At 38.8% G+C, this 17,097-nt stretch overlaps 1 protein-coding gene across 7 annotated transcripts in view; it reads right to left on the reverse strand.

Annotated features, from left to right (window-relative positions):
- Positions 1-17,097, reverse strand: part of ELAVL2 (ELAV like RNA binding protein 2) — a gene marked incomplete at both ends in the record, with an annotated part of 139,407 nt that overhangs the window by 39,198 nt on the left and 83,112 nt on the right. For all 7 annotated transcript variants that reach the window (XM_080819360.1, XM_080819364.1, XM_080819363.1 and 4 more), the window contains one exon: positions 1,024-1,127. In XM_080819360.1, coding sequence (XP_080675486.1) covers positions 1,024-1,127 — 104 coding nt within the window. The remainder of the gene's footprint in view (positions 1-1,023; positions 1,128-17,097) is intronic.

Here is a 17,097-nt window from a genome sequence, read left to right on the forward strand (position 1 = left end):
CTTGAGTCAATTGATAGAGGTTGTCTGGAACATTATTTTGAAAAATATTTGGGAGCCACATACAGACTTAGTGAAACAGACTGCCATGATTGATTGGCAATGTCTGCACTGGGCAGGAGAGGCAAAATTGATGGCACGTGCACTAAGCATTTGCCAGAAGCAACATCCGTTTTATTTTCTAAAGGAAAAAATATCTATACTCCAAATTGTATTAACTTCTTATCAGATACAATCTATGTCGGCATTTCAAAAATTCAAAAAAGCCGGAAAATATCCACAGATTACTGACCAACTGTCTTAAAAAACGTAACAGGAAAAACAACCTGTGTGGCACGTAAGCAGTTCCAGTCAGTCTCCTCAAAGTCAGAGCAGAGTCAGAACAGAGCCGAAAGACCACATCCAGCCTGCAAGCTGTTTTTTATGATCCATGAGCTAAGAATGATTTTTACATTTTTAAATGACTGGGACAAAATAAAAAAACTGTTTTGTGACACATAACAAGACATGAAATTCAAGTTTCAGCTTGCATAAATAAGGTTTTCTAAGATCACAGTCATATCCTTTCATTCACGCAGTTATTGGCTGCAGTTGCTTCAAGGTACAAGGGCAGAGCTGAGAAGTCATGACAGAGGCTGCACGACCCACAAAGCCTAACGTATTTACTACCTGGCCCTTTATAGAACAAGTCTGCCAAGCCCTGGGCTCAAAGAACTGGTCAAAGGTTTCCTCAAGCTATACAGAAAGTAAATCACTCCAAAGGAAGGAGATTTAATTCAGCAGGCTTCACGGAGTACTTAGTGAAGAAAAGTTGCTGCTGCCCACCCCCCACCTCGTTAATACAGGAGTGATTATATAAAGTACTTGTGAATAGCTTCCCCAACACGCAACAAGCAAAAAATTCTGCTATGCCTCCTAGAGAAGTGTCTATGTGGGCATGAAACAAAGGAAAAGAAGTACAAGAAGACTTGAATTCTTTTTTAATCTCTGTTCTGCAAGTAGATATAAAAAAATTTTTAAACATACTTTTATTGTTTTGGTTTGAAGTCTCAATCCATTCAGGGTGTTGATAGCTTTCTCTGCATCCTTAGGGTCAATGTAGTTCACAAAGCCATATCCCAAGCTCTGCCCTAATGAAAGGGAAGGAGAAAAAGGCATATATTAGTTCTACACCACTGATGAGAGATCCACTCTCATTCTGGCATATGGTCTTGTCATTAACACCAGCACGGTTTCTCAATAGTAAAAAGAAGTCTACATTAATTCTCCTAGAAATATACATGTGGTCTTTTTTTTCAGCTACTGTCTACTACATTTGCAAGTTTAAACATCAGTTAGAACTCAGCAAGCTGTGCATTTAAAAACAAAACAACAACAACAAAAAAAACCCCACACATCTCTAAAGCATTCCATCAAACATTCCCTGCCTGAGCCAGAGCACCCAGCAGCAAATGCAACGTTCAGCTTCAGAAACTGTGGGTGCAAGTCTCCGCCAAGCTGCTGAGTGGGCTTCACGGGCACGACTTTTTCAGTTTCATTTTCTTTACCCATAAAAGGGGAAGGCATCAAGCATCAACCAAAAATCTATCAGCATTCTGTACACTGTACCCTGACAAATTTACAGCCTTTACTGAGTACAATTATTTCCACTTAAAAGGTGAAGAATTTTGTGTTCACATGTGCACATATATGTATGCGTGCACATTTATTTTACAGAAGACCCTCTTCAAATAAACTGAGTATGATTTTCTAAAAGAGATTTGATGACCTATATAAGGATACAGGAAAATCTGAACACAAAGATTTATACTGAGAACATCTAAGCCAATGAGAATATGTAGGAAAGGAAGAGTATAAACAAAAATAATAAAACACAATTTCTGAAGAGTCGCTTAACAAGGAGTATTGTGTTGTTTTCCCCTATCATCTGAGCTGTTTAACCCTTGATTCAATGATGTCCCAACTCTCAAACAAAATGGAGGGTATTCAAGGGACTGAAATCAATGAAATGCACACATAAGTAAAGCCAATCTGAAAGGTCAATTTTTCAACCAAGAGGAAGTTTCTCACTTTCAGAAGGTAAGAAACACTAAGTAAAATAGGTTAACAAAAAATCGATGTAAGACCAGTTTAGTCTACTGAAAGTCAAACCAAACTAATTGAGGGTTTCCCAGAAGATGCTCAGTAAAGGTCCAAATACATTTTATTAAATATATTTCTTTTCATCAATTTCATAGCAAACTGAGGGTTTTGGGTTTTTTTCCCCCTTGATGGGGCACTTTAGATGCAAGCGGTTATGAATACAGATATTTAGGATGGCCACTCTGGTTACCCTAATGTGGTTTCCTATTAACTACACAAAAAAAGAGAGAGACACAGAACACTAAATATAGTACCAAATAACCATGAAAACATGTGGTTGTATTTTGGGACCACTACCAGAATCTGCGTGTTGTACAACACCCAAAACTAATATGTTAATTTACCTCAATTAAAAGAAAAAAAAAGAACTTGGGTAATCATTGCTAACATATACCCTGTTATCAAATTGTATTTTTTTTGTATTTTAAAAAAAAAGAGGGTGACGGAAGAGTTAAAACTAATTCAGTTCATTATTTTTTTTTCCTCACACTAATCAGAGATTTTGTTTTACTCACAGTTCTATTTTTAAGTTGTTCCATGGGAAGCCACTGTATTTTAAGCATTCAGTTTTTTACTAATTCAACATTTACTGTGGGTCTATCGCATGCATAGTGCCCTCTTATGAAATGTGCTTCAGTTCTATTGTCACTGAGCAGGATTCAAGTGGGCTAAACATAAAAGCTGCTCAAGCAAGCAGTTTAAGACAGAAAGACAAGCTTTGGAGACAGACACACAGGAGTTCTAATCTTGCCTCTGCTGTTTACCAGCTCTCTGACTTTGAAGAAGCTGCTCAACTTCTATGATAGCCATATCTTCCTTATTTCTAAAATGAGGAGAGTAATTTCTACCCAACAAGGTTGCAGAGGCCGTGATGAGAGAATATTCATTATTGATGGAAGTAAATTATTTCAGTCAAAAGTTAAAGTAAGAAAAGTAACATATATTCACTAGATTTTAATGAGGTTCCATGAATTTATTTAAAATTAAATCAGAAAGACCCCTGGGTGGCTCAATCCATTCATCAGTTAAGCATCCAACTCTTAATTTTGGCTAGGGTACTGATCTCAGGGTTGTGGAATCAAGCCCCTCGTTGGGCTCTGCTCCAGATTCTCCATCTCCCTCTGCCCCTCTGTCCCCACCTAACACGCTAAGTAAATAAAATCTCTTAATAAATAAATAAATAAATCGGGAAAATGCTACAAATATAATGGAGAAAGGAAAGGCAAGCTGAACATTGTATAGTTTTATCACACTGCTATTCTATAATAAAATGTATCAAATCAATTATAGCCACATTAACAGTCTATTTCTCCTATCTATGGCACTATCCTCACACCTGCATTTTAGCAGCTTCTAAATCGAAGTGCTTTTTCAATGTTGGTCACACACTGGAATCATCTACAAAGCTTTAAAAAAAAATATGAAACAACAAAAAAAACCTAATACCGGAGTCCTTTTCCCAAAGATTTTTACTTTATTGGTCTATTTGAAGCACTGGTACCAGGTTTTTGAAATCCTGGAGATTCTAACATGCAGCCAAGTTGAGAATCAGTTTTAATGGTGAGAGAGAATCTGGGGCTACAAATCTGGCATCTAAAACCCTTGAGAGGGGCCATGTGATAAGGGTCTGGGCATGTGAAGAAACTCTGCAGAAAGACTGTCTTTTTTATAGATCCATTTTCAGATACAAGTGGATGTCTTCCCTCCAAAACCTTCAAGTTCAGAGAAACTGTTTACTGGCCTGAGGATGTCACTCTCAGGCATAGAAGTGCCTGCTGGAGTTGGGTCACCGGGTAAAGTAAAAAGCCTACTCTGTAAGTCCCCACTTAGCCCTCCGACTGGCCTCTGAGTGCTTACTCCTAAGCATATGGTAGGCCCTCAAAAGCTTGCTAAATGAATGAATGAGAAACACAGTGGTGTTATGTATTTAACCAAAGGCATTATCATCAACATCACATCAGATGATCCATCCACTAAATGGGCCTTTGACTTGACCGCCCCCCCACAGCAATCATGGCTAGCTGTAACAGTGAGTCAGCCATGTTTCTACTACCTGTAAATCAACTACACTCAGACAACATTTTATCCCTAAATGACTTCTCCTCCACAAAGTTTCTAATTTGCTTATTGGCCTTATTAGAAAGAACACCAGCCATCAATCAAAATGTGCTGCGGTAAGCAAAATTTTAGGATTAATCTAAGGAAGATAATACGAAAGGAGGTATTTGCTGCAAAAGGGTTGCATTTCTAAATCTACTATAGGAGATGAATTAGCATGTTGGCACTGAAAGTGCAAGGGAGTTAGGCGCTTAAGCGATTTTCATTTTAAGGTATTATTGAATGCTTACAATATAAGGTTTCACAGATGATACCAAGATAGGCAAGACTCCCCCCCATTCTCGCCTTCCAGTTCTGTGGTATTTCGCTGTTTAATTTTAGCCTCACACGTATCACGTGATATACTCAGTTTCCTCTTCTGAAAGGGAGATACAATTTTTGAAGCTGGACAAGGTCAATCAGCTCCCTCAAATCGAAAGAGCAGGTGGGAAGTAGTGGTCAGGATTTGAATCCAGAACTCTCAAATGCTAGGCTCTTCTGCACTCAATTCATAGCTAGTTAATACATGAATTCAGACCTTATCTTCAATATGCGTGAAGTATAATGTAACCAGGCATTTTCGAAGAGGGTTCTACCACAAAATGTTTTGAGACCGTTGTTCACTATCTCAAATTCCTGTACTTCATGTGCAAATATCAGTTTCACTATGTATGAATTTCAATGTTATTATTCATTCCTATGACAAAGTAAAGTGCATCTTATATAGTGACCACATCACTTCAGGTTATCCTAAGTGAGTGCAGATTTTTAAAAAATAAAAGCAGTATCAAGTCAAAATCAAGAAAGATTATTTAGTCAGGATCCACTGTTTCACACTCTTGTATTCATCAGCTAGTAACCGTCATAAACCACCAGGGAAGGCTTGGAAACCAAGCATCATCTATCCATACCATCTAAATCTAGTTTTCAAATCATTCTGAATTTAGAACGTGCATATTGATAATCCCAAAACCAAGAATTGTTTCTTTAAAAAAATGTATAAAGCTCTACATTTAAATTCCAAGTATAAAGAAACCCAATGTGATTAAAAGAAAACTGAACAAAATGACAAAGCTAAGTCTCTTCCTAAAAAAGGCTTCAAGACAAAAAAAAAAAAAATCCTATCTTTAAGGGCAAAAAATTCCTTCTGGTAACTGGACATCAAGAATAACGTCAACATCACTTGTCCCCAGCTATCCTCCTTACAAACAACCTGTTGTCTTAAGGCCCACAGGGATTTTTGCAACCATTAATCCAAGCCTTGGTCCGAACGGCCATGGCAAGGATTCTAGAATCCCACTACAGAGAAAACAACATGAACAATCATATGGCCTAAGACCTCCACACAGGCACTAAAGACTCCAGGTAAATACCACACTTCAGCACACGTGCTCTATACACTGCATGTGTGAATGCCTTTGTTTTGCATTGTCCTTTTTAATCTAGAATGGATGCCACAGAAGAAGATGCCTTCTTCACAAGAAGTAGAAAAATCACTTATAAACTGCTCCCGGCATGAGGAGAACAGTGAGAAGCAGGCTACTTAGAACCACAGTCAAGTGATCTGAAGCACAGAGCTGAAGCACTCCACAGGCCTCTAAATGGGACCGAGGCCCATCAAGAGCCACACGGGGGTCAGGTCAGGAAGAGGAAAACAGGAAGAGTCCTTATAGTAACAAAGTGCTGGGGAGACACACAGTAAACTCCAATTTATACCAAACTGTGCGTAATTCAAAGCAGCAGCTATTCCCCTGCCACCTACATTGCTTTTAATAGCATACTTTAATTAAAAATTTAATTGCATATTTTAATTAAAAATACACAATCTTCTGGACCCATTTAATTCAAGGGTCACTTTATTTAGTCTTTTCTATTTCAGATTACTACCAATGTGCAGAACATTAAATTACCTCCTCAGGTTTAAAGGTAAAGGTAATAGACCACCATGATTCTTGATCATAAACCTGGTACAACTAATATTAAGTGAGACCCTTCTGAACATGGAACTGTGGACACTAAAACTCTGTATTACAAAAAGCCATCCTATATATTCTCACCAACATTTAGCATTCATTTTTTCAACAATTATAGAAAGTCTACTTTCTGCTAGTCCAAAGACAAAAAGTTTCTCTTCATAAAACCCTAAATCCTGGGGTGCTGGGGTGGGTCAGTCAGTTAAGCATCCAACTCTTGGTTTCCATTCAGGTCATGATCTCAGGGTGATCGCAGGGTCCTGAGAGCATGCATCTCAGCAGGCTCTGTGTTCAGGAGGGAGTCTTGCTTGAAGTTCTTCCTCTCTCTCCCTCTGCCCCTCGCCCCTCTCCCCACTTACTGGCATGCTCACTCGCTATCTCTCTCTAAAATAAATAAATAAAATCTTTGTAAAAACAAAAACAAAAAACCCTACATACGGTTAGAAGGACACAAAACAACAAGCTCCACAGTGTATTAGAAGAAAGTAAAGGCTAAGGGGATAAGAGAAAAAGAGAGGAGAATGTGGGGGAGAGGGGTCAGGACTCCAATTTAAATGGAGTGGGCCTCATCCAGAAGGTAACATCTGATCCAAGACTTAAAGGAGTAACTCACAGTCTAACAAGAAAGCTCTGTAAGACAGACTTCGATGCAAGGGGTATCCCATAAGGGTATCCCATCCTGTCAGTTCTATCAGCTAAATCTGCCCTCCTCCCCACCCCCTCTGCATTAGCACAGGTCCTCATGTATTATTCTAACCTGGATTATTGCTACAATACCCTAAGCCATCACCCTTTCCCTAGACTCCTGTAACTCCTAAACCAGTTGTCCTTCACCATGATGTTGCCCAGATGATCTTCCTAAAACATAAATCCATTTCTTCTGTGGTTTCCAAGGTGGTCATCAGCTTCTTGCTTACTTCCACTACTCCTCTACACATACCCTAAAATGAACATTCAGTTCCCTGTGCCTGGAATACACATCTCCAACTCGCCAACTCCCACATATTCTTTGAGACTTTCTCTAAGACCCTTTACCTGACACAACTTGTCCCACTCCCAGTACACACTGTTCAATGCGCCTCAGTCCTTCCACAGCCCATATATTATATACCTTTATCTTTGTACACGTGGATAGTGAGTCCACTTGGATTACGGTCTCCCCACCCTGCTTTAAACTATTGAGCAAAGGCAAGCTCAGCATAGTTCCTGACATAGAAAACCCTAGCACAGATTACTAACTACACGCTCACTGAATGAAAGAACAAATGAGCTAATAAACAAAGGAAGAGCTGTCTGCCTTTCAGAAAATTATGGTTTAGAGGAGAGATACCCTGCTCTCCATGTCCCTACATTGTTCCAGAAGGACGACAGAACAAAGGTGTTCAAATGTTACAGTGTTCTTTCCTTCTAAGGGAGTGATGTGTGATATATTTTTTAAAATAGTTCATGTAAAATTTTCCATGAAAAATTTCTACAAATACCATTTAAATGAAATCTCAATTTTAAAAAATAATGTCACCTAGAGTAATTTGATAGATTTACATAAATCTGTTTCACAAATCTGTAAGTATGAATTATGGGATGTCAGCATATAATTTTGTTGAAAGTGCTTTTTCACTAATATAATTAAGTCTGCCGAGACTATTCATGTACAAGTCAAATAAAATGCAGAGTGAATTCTGTAAAAACCTGGTAGTTGAATCAACAATAAAAGGTGACTACGCTGATTGATGTGTATCTATTATTTCATTTAGAGCAGTAGCAATGTTTTATGAAATAAAAAAGGACAAAAGCAGCACAAATCTTTTCTAAATCCCACAGTTAGCAGAAACAGGTCACTATGGTCCTGTCTGACAAGCAAGACTATTTGCAATCTGAGGTCTAATAATGCAATACTTAAAAAAAAAAAAAACGAAAGAAAGAAAGAAAAAGAAAAGATTCACTGTCTCCAAATATAAAACCTCATCCCCTAACCAAAAAAAGCAAATAATTTGAATCAAGAAAACAAGTTTACTCTGGGGGAGGGGGCAGCAGTGCAATTTTTGTTTTTAAAGACAGATCCACCCATTTCCATCATTGGAACACCCTTGTTTCCTCCTTCCCCCAACACACACTAAAGTTGCGAATGTGTTGTGCTTCTTCAGATGGACTTCCTGTTCTTGGGCATTGGTTACTTGTGTCTGTTCAGACAGGCTGTGTGCTGCAACTCTGGCACCAAAGCAAAGAGGACCAGACTTTACAAAGGAGCTCTCTTAATATATCAGATCTGATGTGTAACAAAACCATGTGGATACCACACATCAGGGGTAAGGTTTGAGAGAATAGTAGCAGAACAGAGGGATGCAATCCTCTCCAGTCACGTTTCCTCTCCAAATTTGAATTCCTGACTTAGCCTGAGTCTCAGATGCAGCATGCCAGATGCAGCAAGACCTTTCACTTAAACACTCAACTAAACTCTGGTCAAATTAAACAGGTCCTCCTAGCTGCCCTCTAATGAGGAAGATCAAATTGTGAGGCAGAGGACTAGTGAGATCCTATTACTACAAAACAAGCCAGCCTCCCTGAAAGCTCGGAGCATTTTTACCAGCTTCCCAAAGGACATTACCAGGGATTAGCACAAGAAGGAGAATTCAACCTAGAAGCTCACATAACACATAAAACAGATGGCTCACTCGAAGACTTATCTTCTATCCAAATGCTAATAAAGCTGGCCTAAGACTAAAATGCCCCAATATTTTAAAAAGGTTTTCAGGACTTCACAGATACATTGAGATAATAAAGAAGAGTTTAAATTGTAACTTCTCTGCTGAAATCAAAGTTGTAAATAGTGATCATTTGGTAAATATTACCTAAGCACCCTAATTCTAGAGGGAGCTCTTAACATCCTTAGCACCAAGGCATTTTTCCTTTCAAGTTAATTTTAATGGCCGTATCTGTCCTCTGATTATGCAACTGGTAGAGCTCTATTTTCCTATGGTTCCAATCCCAGTAATTATGAATCCGCTGGCAATGCAGCATGACCTTGCTTAAGTTGGTGAAACTGTGGATTCTTAATACATCACAATTTCAGACAACATTAAGAACTCCCACACAATCCGGTCTTAGGCTACTGAGAACAGCAACAGCATATTAAATTCTTCAGTACTGCACATGGGTACTAAGATGTCTTACATTTAAGACCAGGAAAATTAGGAAATATGATCTTTATCCAAAGTGAGGAAAATAAACCAAGTGCTCAAGCACATAAACATCTTAGAACAAGACTTCACCTTGGAGGTTCTCTAGCCAGAGACACGGTAAGCTACTATAATATCTCAACACCACAGTTAAAACAAAAGCCAGCTCTCATTACTTACTAATTTAGGTAGTTGCCCTCAAAAATCAGCAGTGTCACCTTAAATACTGCAACTGCCCCCATAACGAGAACAAAGGCCAAAAAATGGCAGGTGACCAGAAGGTCAGACACTACAGTTCTAAAAACAGAACAAAACAAAACAAAAGCCCTAGCAACTTTTTTTGTTAAAAAAAAAAACAAAAACAGAAACATAAACAAAAACCAACAATTCTGAGCTAAGGCAAAACTACTTTCAGGGGCCCCTGGGTGGCTCAGTTATTAAGTGTCTGCCTTCGGCTCAGGTCATGATCCCAGGGTCCTCTGCTCAGCGGGAAGCCTGGTTCTCCCTCTTCCACTCCCCCTAGTTGTGTTCCCTCTCTCACTGTGTCTCTGTCAAATAAATAAATAAAATCTTAAAAAACAACAACAACAACAACAACCTACTTTCAGCAGATCTAAGTATGCTGCCATATTCTCATTTCTTTATTAATTAACTCTCTACAAATTTTTTTTAAAGTAGGCCCCACATCCAGCATGGAGCCTAACATAGGACTTGAACTCATGACCCTGAGATCAAGAATTAGATGCTTAACTGAATGAGCTACCGGGGCACCTCTATACAAATTTCTTTTAATTCTACACACACACACACACACACACACACACACACGTGCACGCACTTGAGTTACTTGTTTTATCTTGTGCTTTCCTAAAAGGCAATGGAGTTGTTCAAGGAAGTATCATTTGAAATGAGGGTAAAAGAACTGTGTTTCTCAAAATACTGTTGTGGTAAAGAGAGAAACCAGTTAACAACTGCAGTAGTAAAAAGGGCATCTGCTGTTGCTTGCACTACCAGCTGGTGTCAATCTATGCACACACATACACACACACTGGTGAGCAGTCCATCAAAAAGCAATACAGCTTCTTGGGGCACCTGGGTGGTTCAATGGGCTAAAGCCTCTGCCTTCAGCTCAAGTCATGATCCCGGAGTCCTGGGATGGAGTCCCACATCGGGCACTCTGCTTGGTAGGGAGCCTGCTTCCTCCTCTCTCTCTCTCTCTGCCTGCCTCTCTGCCTACTTGTGATCGCTGTCTGTCAAAAAAATAAATAAAGTCTTAAAAAAAAAAAAAGCAATACAGCTTCTTAATGTGTTTTTCTCTCTTTGTAAGATATTATTTTTTAATTTAGATATTGTAAGAAGAAAAATTTAAACGCCCTAAAACACTAGAATTAGCTTGGTGCCCCTTGAAACTGTGTCAAAAAATCTTGAAAACCACTATGATGAGCTCCCTGCTTTGTCCAGAACAATGGGAAATATTAGTCTATAAATCCCACCACTTCTACCTGATTAAAAATCTTGTTAAAGATAAATTTTCTTCTTGAACACATAATAGTTTGCATAAAACAAAAACAAAAAACACTCTCTCATCCAAAAGGTAAAAGTTCACCAGGCAAAGCCTTCCAATACAAAAAGCTCAGTAAGTCTGCGGGAAAAGTCTGTTCCTACTGGTCCATGAATGCTTTTTTTTTGAAGCTCTCTAGAAACAAAAGGTATCACTGCCTAATTATAAACTGCCATCAAGCAACTAATAAGTCTTACATTACACATACTCATATTTAATTCTCACAATAAAGCTCTGTGTAGATAGATCTGTACCAATTTTATAGTTATAAATTTGGAGGCCCAGAGATGCTAAGTAACTTGCTCAAAGACACACAGTTAGCTGGTTAAGGGTAGTTAGGTTTCTTCAAAGTCAAGGTTGACCTTTCCAAACTTGATGTTCCCAGCATACACTTCACTGACTTTGGCCAAGTTTGGGAATTACACTGAAGCAGAGTCCCATGCATCCAAAAGTCACATGTTTTCAACCAGGATATTCATAATCTTCAAATACATCTGCAATTTTTTTCTTGTTGTCATATAATCAATTGACTGAAACCACCATTCTTTCCTAATCCATCAAGATGCTATGTACAAAAGAAGAAAAAAAAAAAACAGCAACAACCTAGGGGGAGAGGAAAAAGGAATGGCATGCTGCAGGTGCACAAACCATTTAAATCCTCAAAACAAATCCATCATTACAAAACAGATTAGAGATATCCACATTATAAAAAGATTCATTTAAAACAGGACTTGAAAAAAAAAAAAAAAAACTTGAAAAAAAAAAAATAAATAAAACAGGACTTGATTTGCATACTCTTTTTCCAGAAACTCAGAAAGCAATTCTTATGGCTAAAGCCAAACATGTTTGCTACTGCCAAAATTGTCTCCCACACAAGACACTTCTCTCGTCAGCAGATTGCATTAAAAATGCTTTTATACGCACAGTGTGGTTTCCTAGCTGAAGAAAAGCAGGTGGAATCAATACCACATGCTCTCTGCCCTCTGAAGACCTTTGCTCAGAAATTTAAAGCATGACAGTAAACAAGGGAGATGCAGTCTCCTAATGAACACGGAACATCTACGGTTAATGACTGGCATTTCATGCTCAACCAGCAAAAACTTGCAAAAGATATATTTAGTTGGCTGAAACGCAGAAGAAACTTGGGAGTTTCCTGACAGAGAAATAAGGAAATAGGCATACGGAGGAGAGCTAATGTGTAGAGAAAGACAGAGGAGATGGTCGGACCAACGGCACACTGAATGAACAGCACGTGATCTTTGCAGAAGGAAGCAGACCATAAGAACGGGGTGCCCCACATGAAGGTCAGCAGTCATACTGCAGCATACACCAAGCAGGGATGGACAACGAAGAAAGATGAGAGAGAAACCTAGAGCAATCAGGGAAGTAACTCTGGAAGCCTAGAACAATCAGGACATACAGATCTGGGATCAAGAAGACCATTGAGAAAGAAATACTAATAGGCCAGAAAGGGGATTGGACCCAAATGCCTTTCATTCAAGTCCCCAGAGATCTCTAAAAAAACAAAAATTGCAGGATAAAAATCCATGACCTCTTTCACAAGTCCCTACAAACGACAATCTGAAATGGCTAATCTCCTATCTATTCCTTATTCTCCTATTCCACAAAACCTTTTGCTCATGCTACCCTTCTCTGAGCCACTACTCTGACCTTAGAATAAGCATGATTAGCTCATTCTAATCCCTCTATACCCAAAACTGAACTTTCAGACCAACTACTCTTTTCCTTCAGTGGACCCTCCGTAAGGAATTCCTTCCATGAGGAATGGAATCAAAGGCAAACCCTCCTACCCCAAGTAGCTCTGTACTTCCAAGACATAACTTCTCACCTTCCTAAAAGTAACAAAAGACAAGGAACTTTCTGAACCTTAATACTTGGCAATTAACACAGAGCACCAACCCAAGAGCCTCTCAAATATTCATTCACTATGCAGCTAACAGACATGGATAACCCCAGACATCAAACAGCAAAACCCAACCTGACTACCCAGGGAAGACACAATTTTTCAAGACTTCCTTTACAAAGGTATAAACATATATATACCTGAATCCTGCCCCCCTAACCCCCACCCCCAGGTAAGTTGCTCTTATGAGCGGAAAGTATTAATAGTACCATAAATGAACACAAAGTGCTCATTTGACATTTTGTGCAGCTAACACAAAGATATACATGATTTCTGAATGCATGCACATACCTAAGTCCCACACATACAAATGGCGATACCAAGTCAAAAAAGAACAACAGTGAGAAAGAGGGGAAGGCTGGGTCATTTAAGAAGGGGACCCTGGGGACATGTGGCTGGCTCAGTCAGTTAAGCCGGTTAAGCATAGAACTCTTGATTTCAGCTCAGGAATTGATCTCAGGGTGATGAGTTCCAACCCCATGTTGGGCGCCACACTGGGTATGGAGCCTACTTAAAAAAGGGCGTGGGCTGGATAGCATCACATCATCATCTGGGGGAAAAAGTTTCAAATAAAGTAAAAACATGGATCATTTCACCTTCTTATCCGTATCACTGATAAAGTATATTCAATATGTGTAACAAGGTTTTCACTTGGGGACAACTCTCCACTTTAGTTCATTTTATTTCAATAAAGAAAGATCATAATTAAATTAAGAGATATTTTTAGCAAAGACAAAGGAAGTAAATTCCAAAGGACATCCACTGTCCCTGACTGACGCAAAGATTTAGGTATAAATAACATGTGATTTTTTCCTTCTCTTTTGTACAGCACATTTTGTTTAGTTTTATATTTAATAAAGAAAGGCAGTTACATTTTCAAGAGGATATGAGGAATATGGGTGTTTTTTTTCCTCCGCCTCAACTTAAAATAGTCACATAAAAGCACTGATTTTTATACTTAGGAGAAATCCCCAAACAGACCAATTGTGTTTGGTCAGGTAGGGTATAAATGCTGACTATAAAGGAAACTTATTTAAATAATGCAGACACAGCTTCAAGGACCTCAGGAAAGTCCTCTCTGAACTAGTAAAGAGAAAAACAAACTATAGAGAAAGGCAGGAGTACAAGGTGAAAGTTTAAAAAGCTGCAGGTCAGATGGGAACCATGGCTACGAATTAAGTCAAAGAGGTACCAGGACAGAAAGAAATATCCGTTTTGATTTGCTAAGGGACAGCTATGTTACAGCAAACCACTCTGAGACCACAGGGCAATTTGCCCACCAATTAACAGATGGCTGCTGCTGCCTTTTTTTTTTTTTTTTTAAGATTTTATTTATTTATCTGACAGAGAGAGACACAACAAGAGAAGGAACTTGAGCAGGGGGACTAGGAGAGGGAGAAGCAGGCTTCCCGCTGAGCAGGGAACGTAATGTGGGGCTCTCAATCCCAGGACGCTGGGATCATGACCTGAGCCAAAGGCAGATGCTTAACAACTAAGCCACCCTGATGCCTTCTAAAAAGAAATACAAAATGCTCTGGTTCCCAAAATTGCTACACTCATATCATACATAAGCATCTCTGACAAAATAACCTAGTTTAAAAGTTAAAAGATTAACTATTGTGACCCTCCAAATTTAAAATTCACATAAACACTTTAATTAAGAAGCAAATGCTTAAAAGATTTTGCTCAGACAATGACTCATTAGCACACAAAAGTGATGTGGCCCTGCCCTCATCAGCATCACAGTAAATGCGCCATCACACTGACCTGAAGAAGCACAGAGGCTGATCTCTTACCACGAACTAAAAAGTACATTAAAAAGGAAATATGCAAATCATATACTCCACAACTTAGACTATCTGACCCCAATTTCCCCCCACAAAACAGGAAAAACCTAAACCCAAAAATAATCTGTTTAAATTACTACCATGTTATCATCTCAAGTACCCATGAACCTAAAGCAAGATGGTGGGGAAAAGAATTTTATTTAACAAGTGCACCTAGGGTGTCTCGCTGGTTCAGCTGACAGAGCATGCAACTCAATCTTCGGGTAAATTTGAGCCCCACACTGGGTACAGAGCTTGCTAAAAAAAATAAATAAACTTTAAAATAAATAAAAGAAGTATGCCTCAACTTTTAATTTATCTTAAGGACTTTCTTTTTAAGTTTTTTTAAAATTTCTTTGAGATACAGTGAAAGCAAGTGAGCTCTATCTTTGAGATAGAGCGAGATCAAGTGAGGGGCAGAGAGAGGAGAAGCAGCCTCCCGGCAGAACAGGGAGTCCAACACCAGGTTCAGTTCCAGGACCTTAGGATCATGACCTGAGCTAAAGGCAGCAGATTAACCATGGAGCCACCCAGGTGCCCCTATCTTAAGGAGTTTAAAAATGATGCTTCCTTTCATGTGCTATTACTGAAGTTACCTGATTACATATCTGAGGCTCACTCTTGGGGAAGATGCTGTGTTTTTTATGCCACCGGATTAAATAATATTAAGGATGTCTGACGTGGGAAGCAACTTCTACAGACAAAGCTTCTAAGCCATTTGGGTCACATCACATGGCAACTCTGCAAACATATTTCAAGATTAGAGCAAAGACAGGTGGCATAAGGTATCTCATTCAGAAAAAATCACTTTTGCCACAAAGTACCCCCTAAAGAAAAGGGGCTGTGAGTATAAGGCCTCCTGCTAACTCAGCCCTAAGATGCACATCTGTGAAAGGATTCCTCACCTGTGGAAATAAGCTGGGCTATATGAACTCTCTCATGTTCACCCCTGTGACTCCACCATCTACCTTGCCCTTGTTAAGTTACACAAATTCAATTCCTACCAGAACGTTGCCATCAGTCATATTAAAGAGCCTCCTAGGCCACAGAATTCTATACAAAATGCTAGGTATTCAAATATACAAATGACGATTTCACTAAACACTGGTCTTTCAGATCATTCTAATATTGAATAATCCTTAGTGTCAAGTTTTCTATGTTGTTGCTGACAATTTCTTCCTTGCTATTTATAAAGAAGCAAGGGCCTAAACAGTTATGTATTACAAACTAATCTCCTTTATTTTGGGAAAACTTGAAAAACCTTATGTATGTTGCCAGATCCACTTACCAGTCAAGCCCTATCCCTGAACCTAATGCAATGTATAAAATAAGGGCTTATTCTAGCTGTCCTCATAAAACACCAACACTATTAAGGTAGTCCATTTACACCTAGATGATCAATCTCATTCTCACCAAGCAAGAAAATTTTTTTAGCAAGAAGGGACATAGAGCCACTGAAATACATCTCTGGAACCCAAAGCCTTCCATACTGTGCCTGGGTTCTTGATTTCCACTCCTCTCTCAAAAAATTACATCTGAGACTACAGAAGTAGAACTTACACTGTGTTTCCAAAGTTTTATCTCCTACAGACAGTTGTAAATTGTAAAGGTGTAAAAACTTCAGATACCTCTAATATCAGTTGAGATTGAGATAAAGATTGACCCACTCTAAGTAGCATTCTTCTGAAGAAAGAGAGAGGGACAAATTATTTTCCTTAAGACTCCAGACTATGAAAGATTACACTAAACATCAATTAAACAATTTAATTATGCTCTTCTGTGCTACTGGACCATCTTTTAGTCCTCGCACTCTTAAAAGATGGAAATTCACCCAGTATTTCTTCTTATTCCCAGCAATTCTCAAGACTCTTGACTGAATATCCAGAAACAAAAAAACTGAAGGTTAATCATTGTGATAACTGTATGAGGTATCATAACTTACCAAATGATAGTCCTCAGTCAAATTTAAAATCTTACCATCAGACGTAATGACTGCCCAATCTTGCCTGTCACCCCAAGACCCTGGATTCCATTACTGCTCACAGAGCTACCTTATCCCTTTACTTTCATTCTCTGTAATTCTCATCTAAGTTAAAAGGAGGGAAGGAAAATTTCTACAGAAACACAAAATGACCAGGAGCTATATTAGACTATTACAATCCTCAAAGGAATTTTGTTTTTTTCTGAATGCGGAATCTACAGGCTAATGAAGATGTTATTCAAAAGCTTTCTGTATCATTTCCTAAAACCTGGTGATAGCCTGGCTGGGCCATGCCCCTCCAGACCCTCATGCCATGTTTCCACTAAAGCTCCTTGAACAGATATCCCATTCTAATCCTTTAAGCATACATAAATATCTTAACAGGTTGCAAGGTGAGAACATAAAACGAACTGGATAGTC

The sequence above is a fragment of the Martes martes genome, assembly GCF_963455335.1.
Source record: "Martes martes genome assembly, chromosome: 12".
Taxonomy (NCBI): domain Eukaryota; kingdom Metazoa; phylum Chordata; class Mammalia; order Carnivora; family Mustelidae; genus Martes; species Martes martes.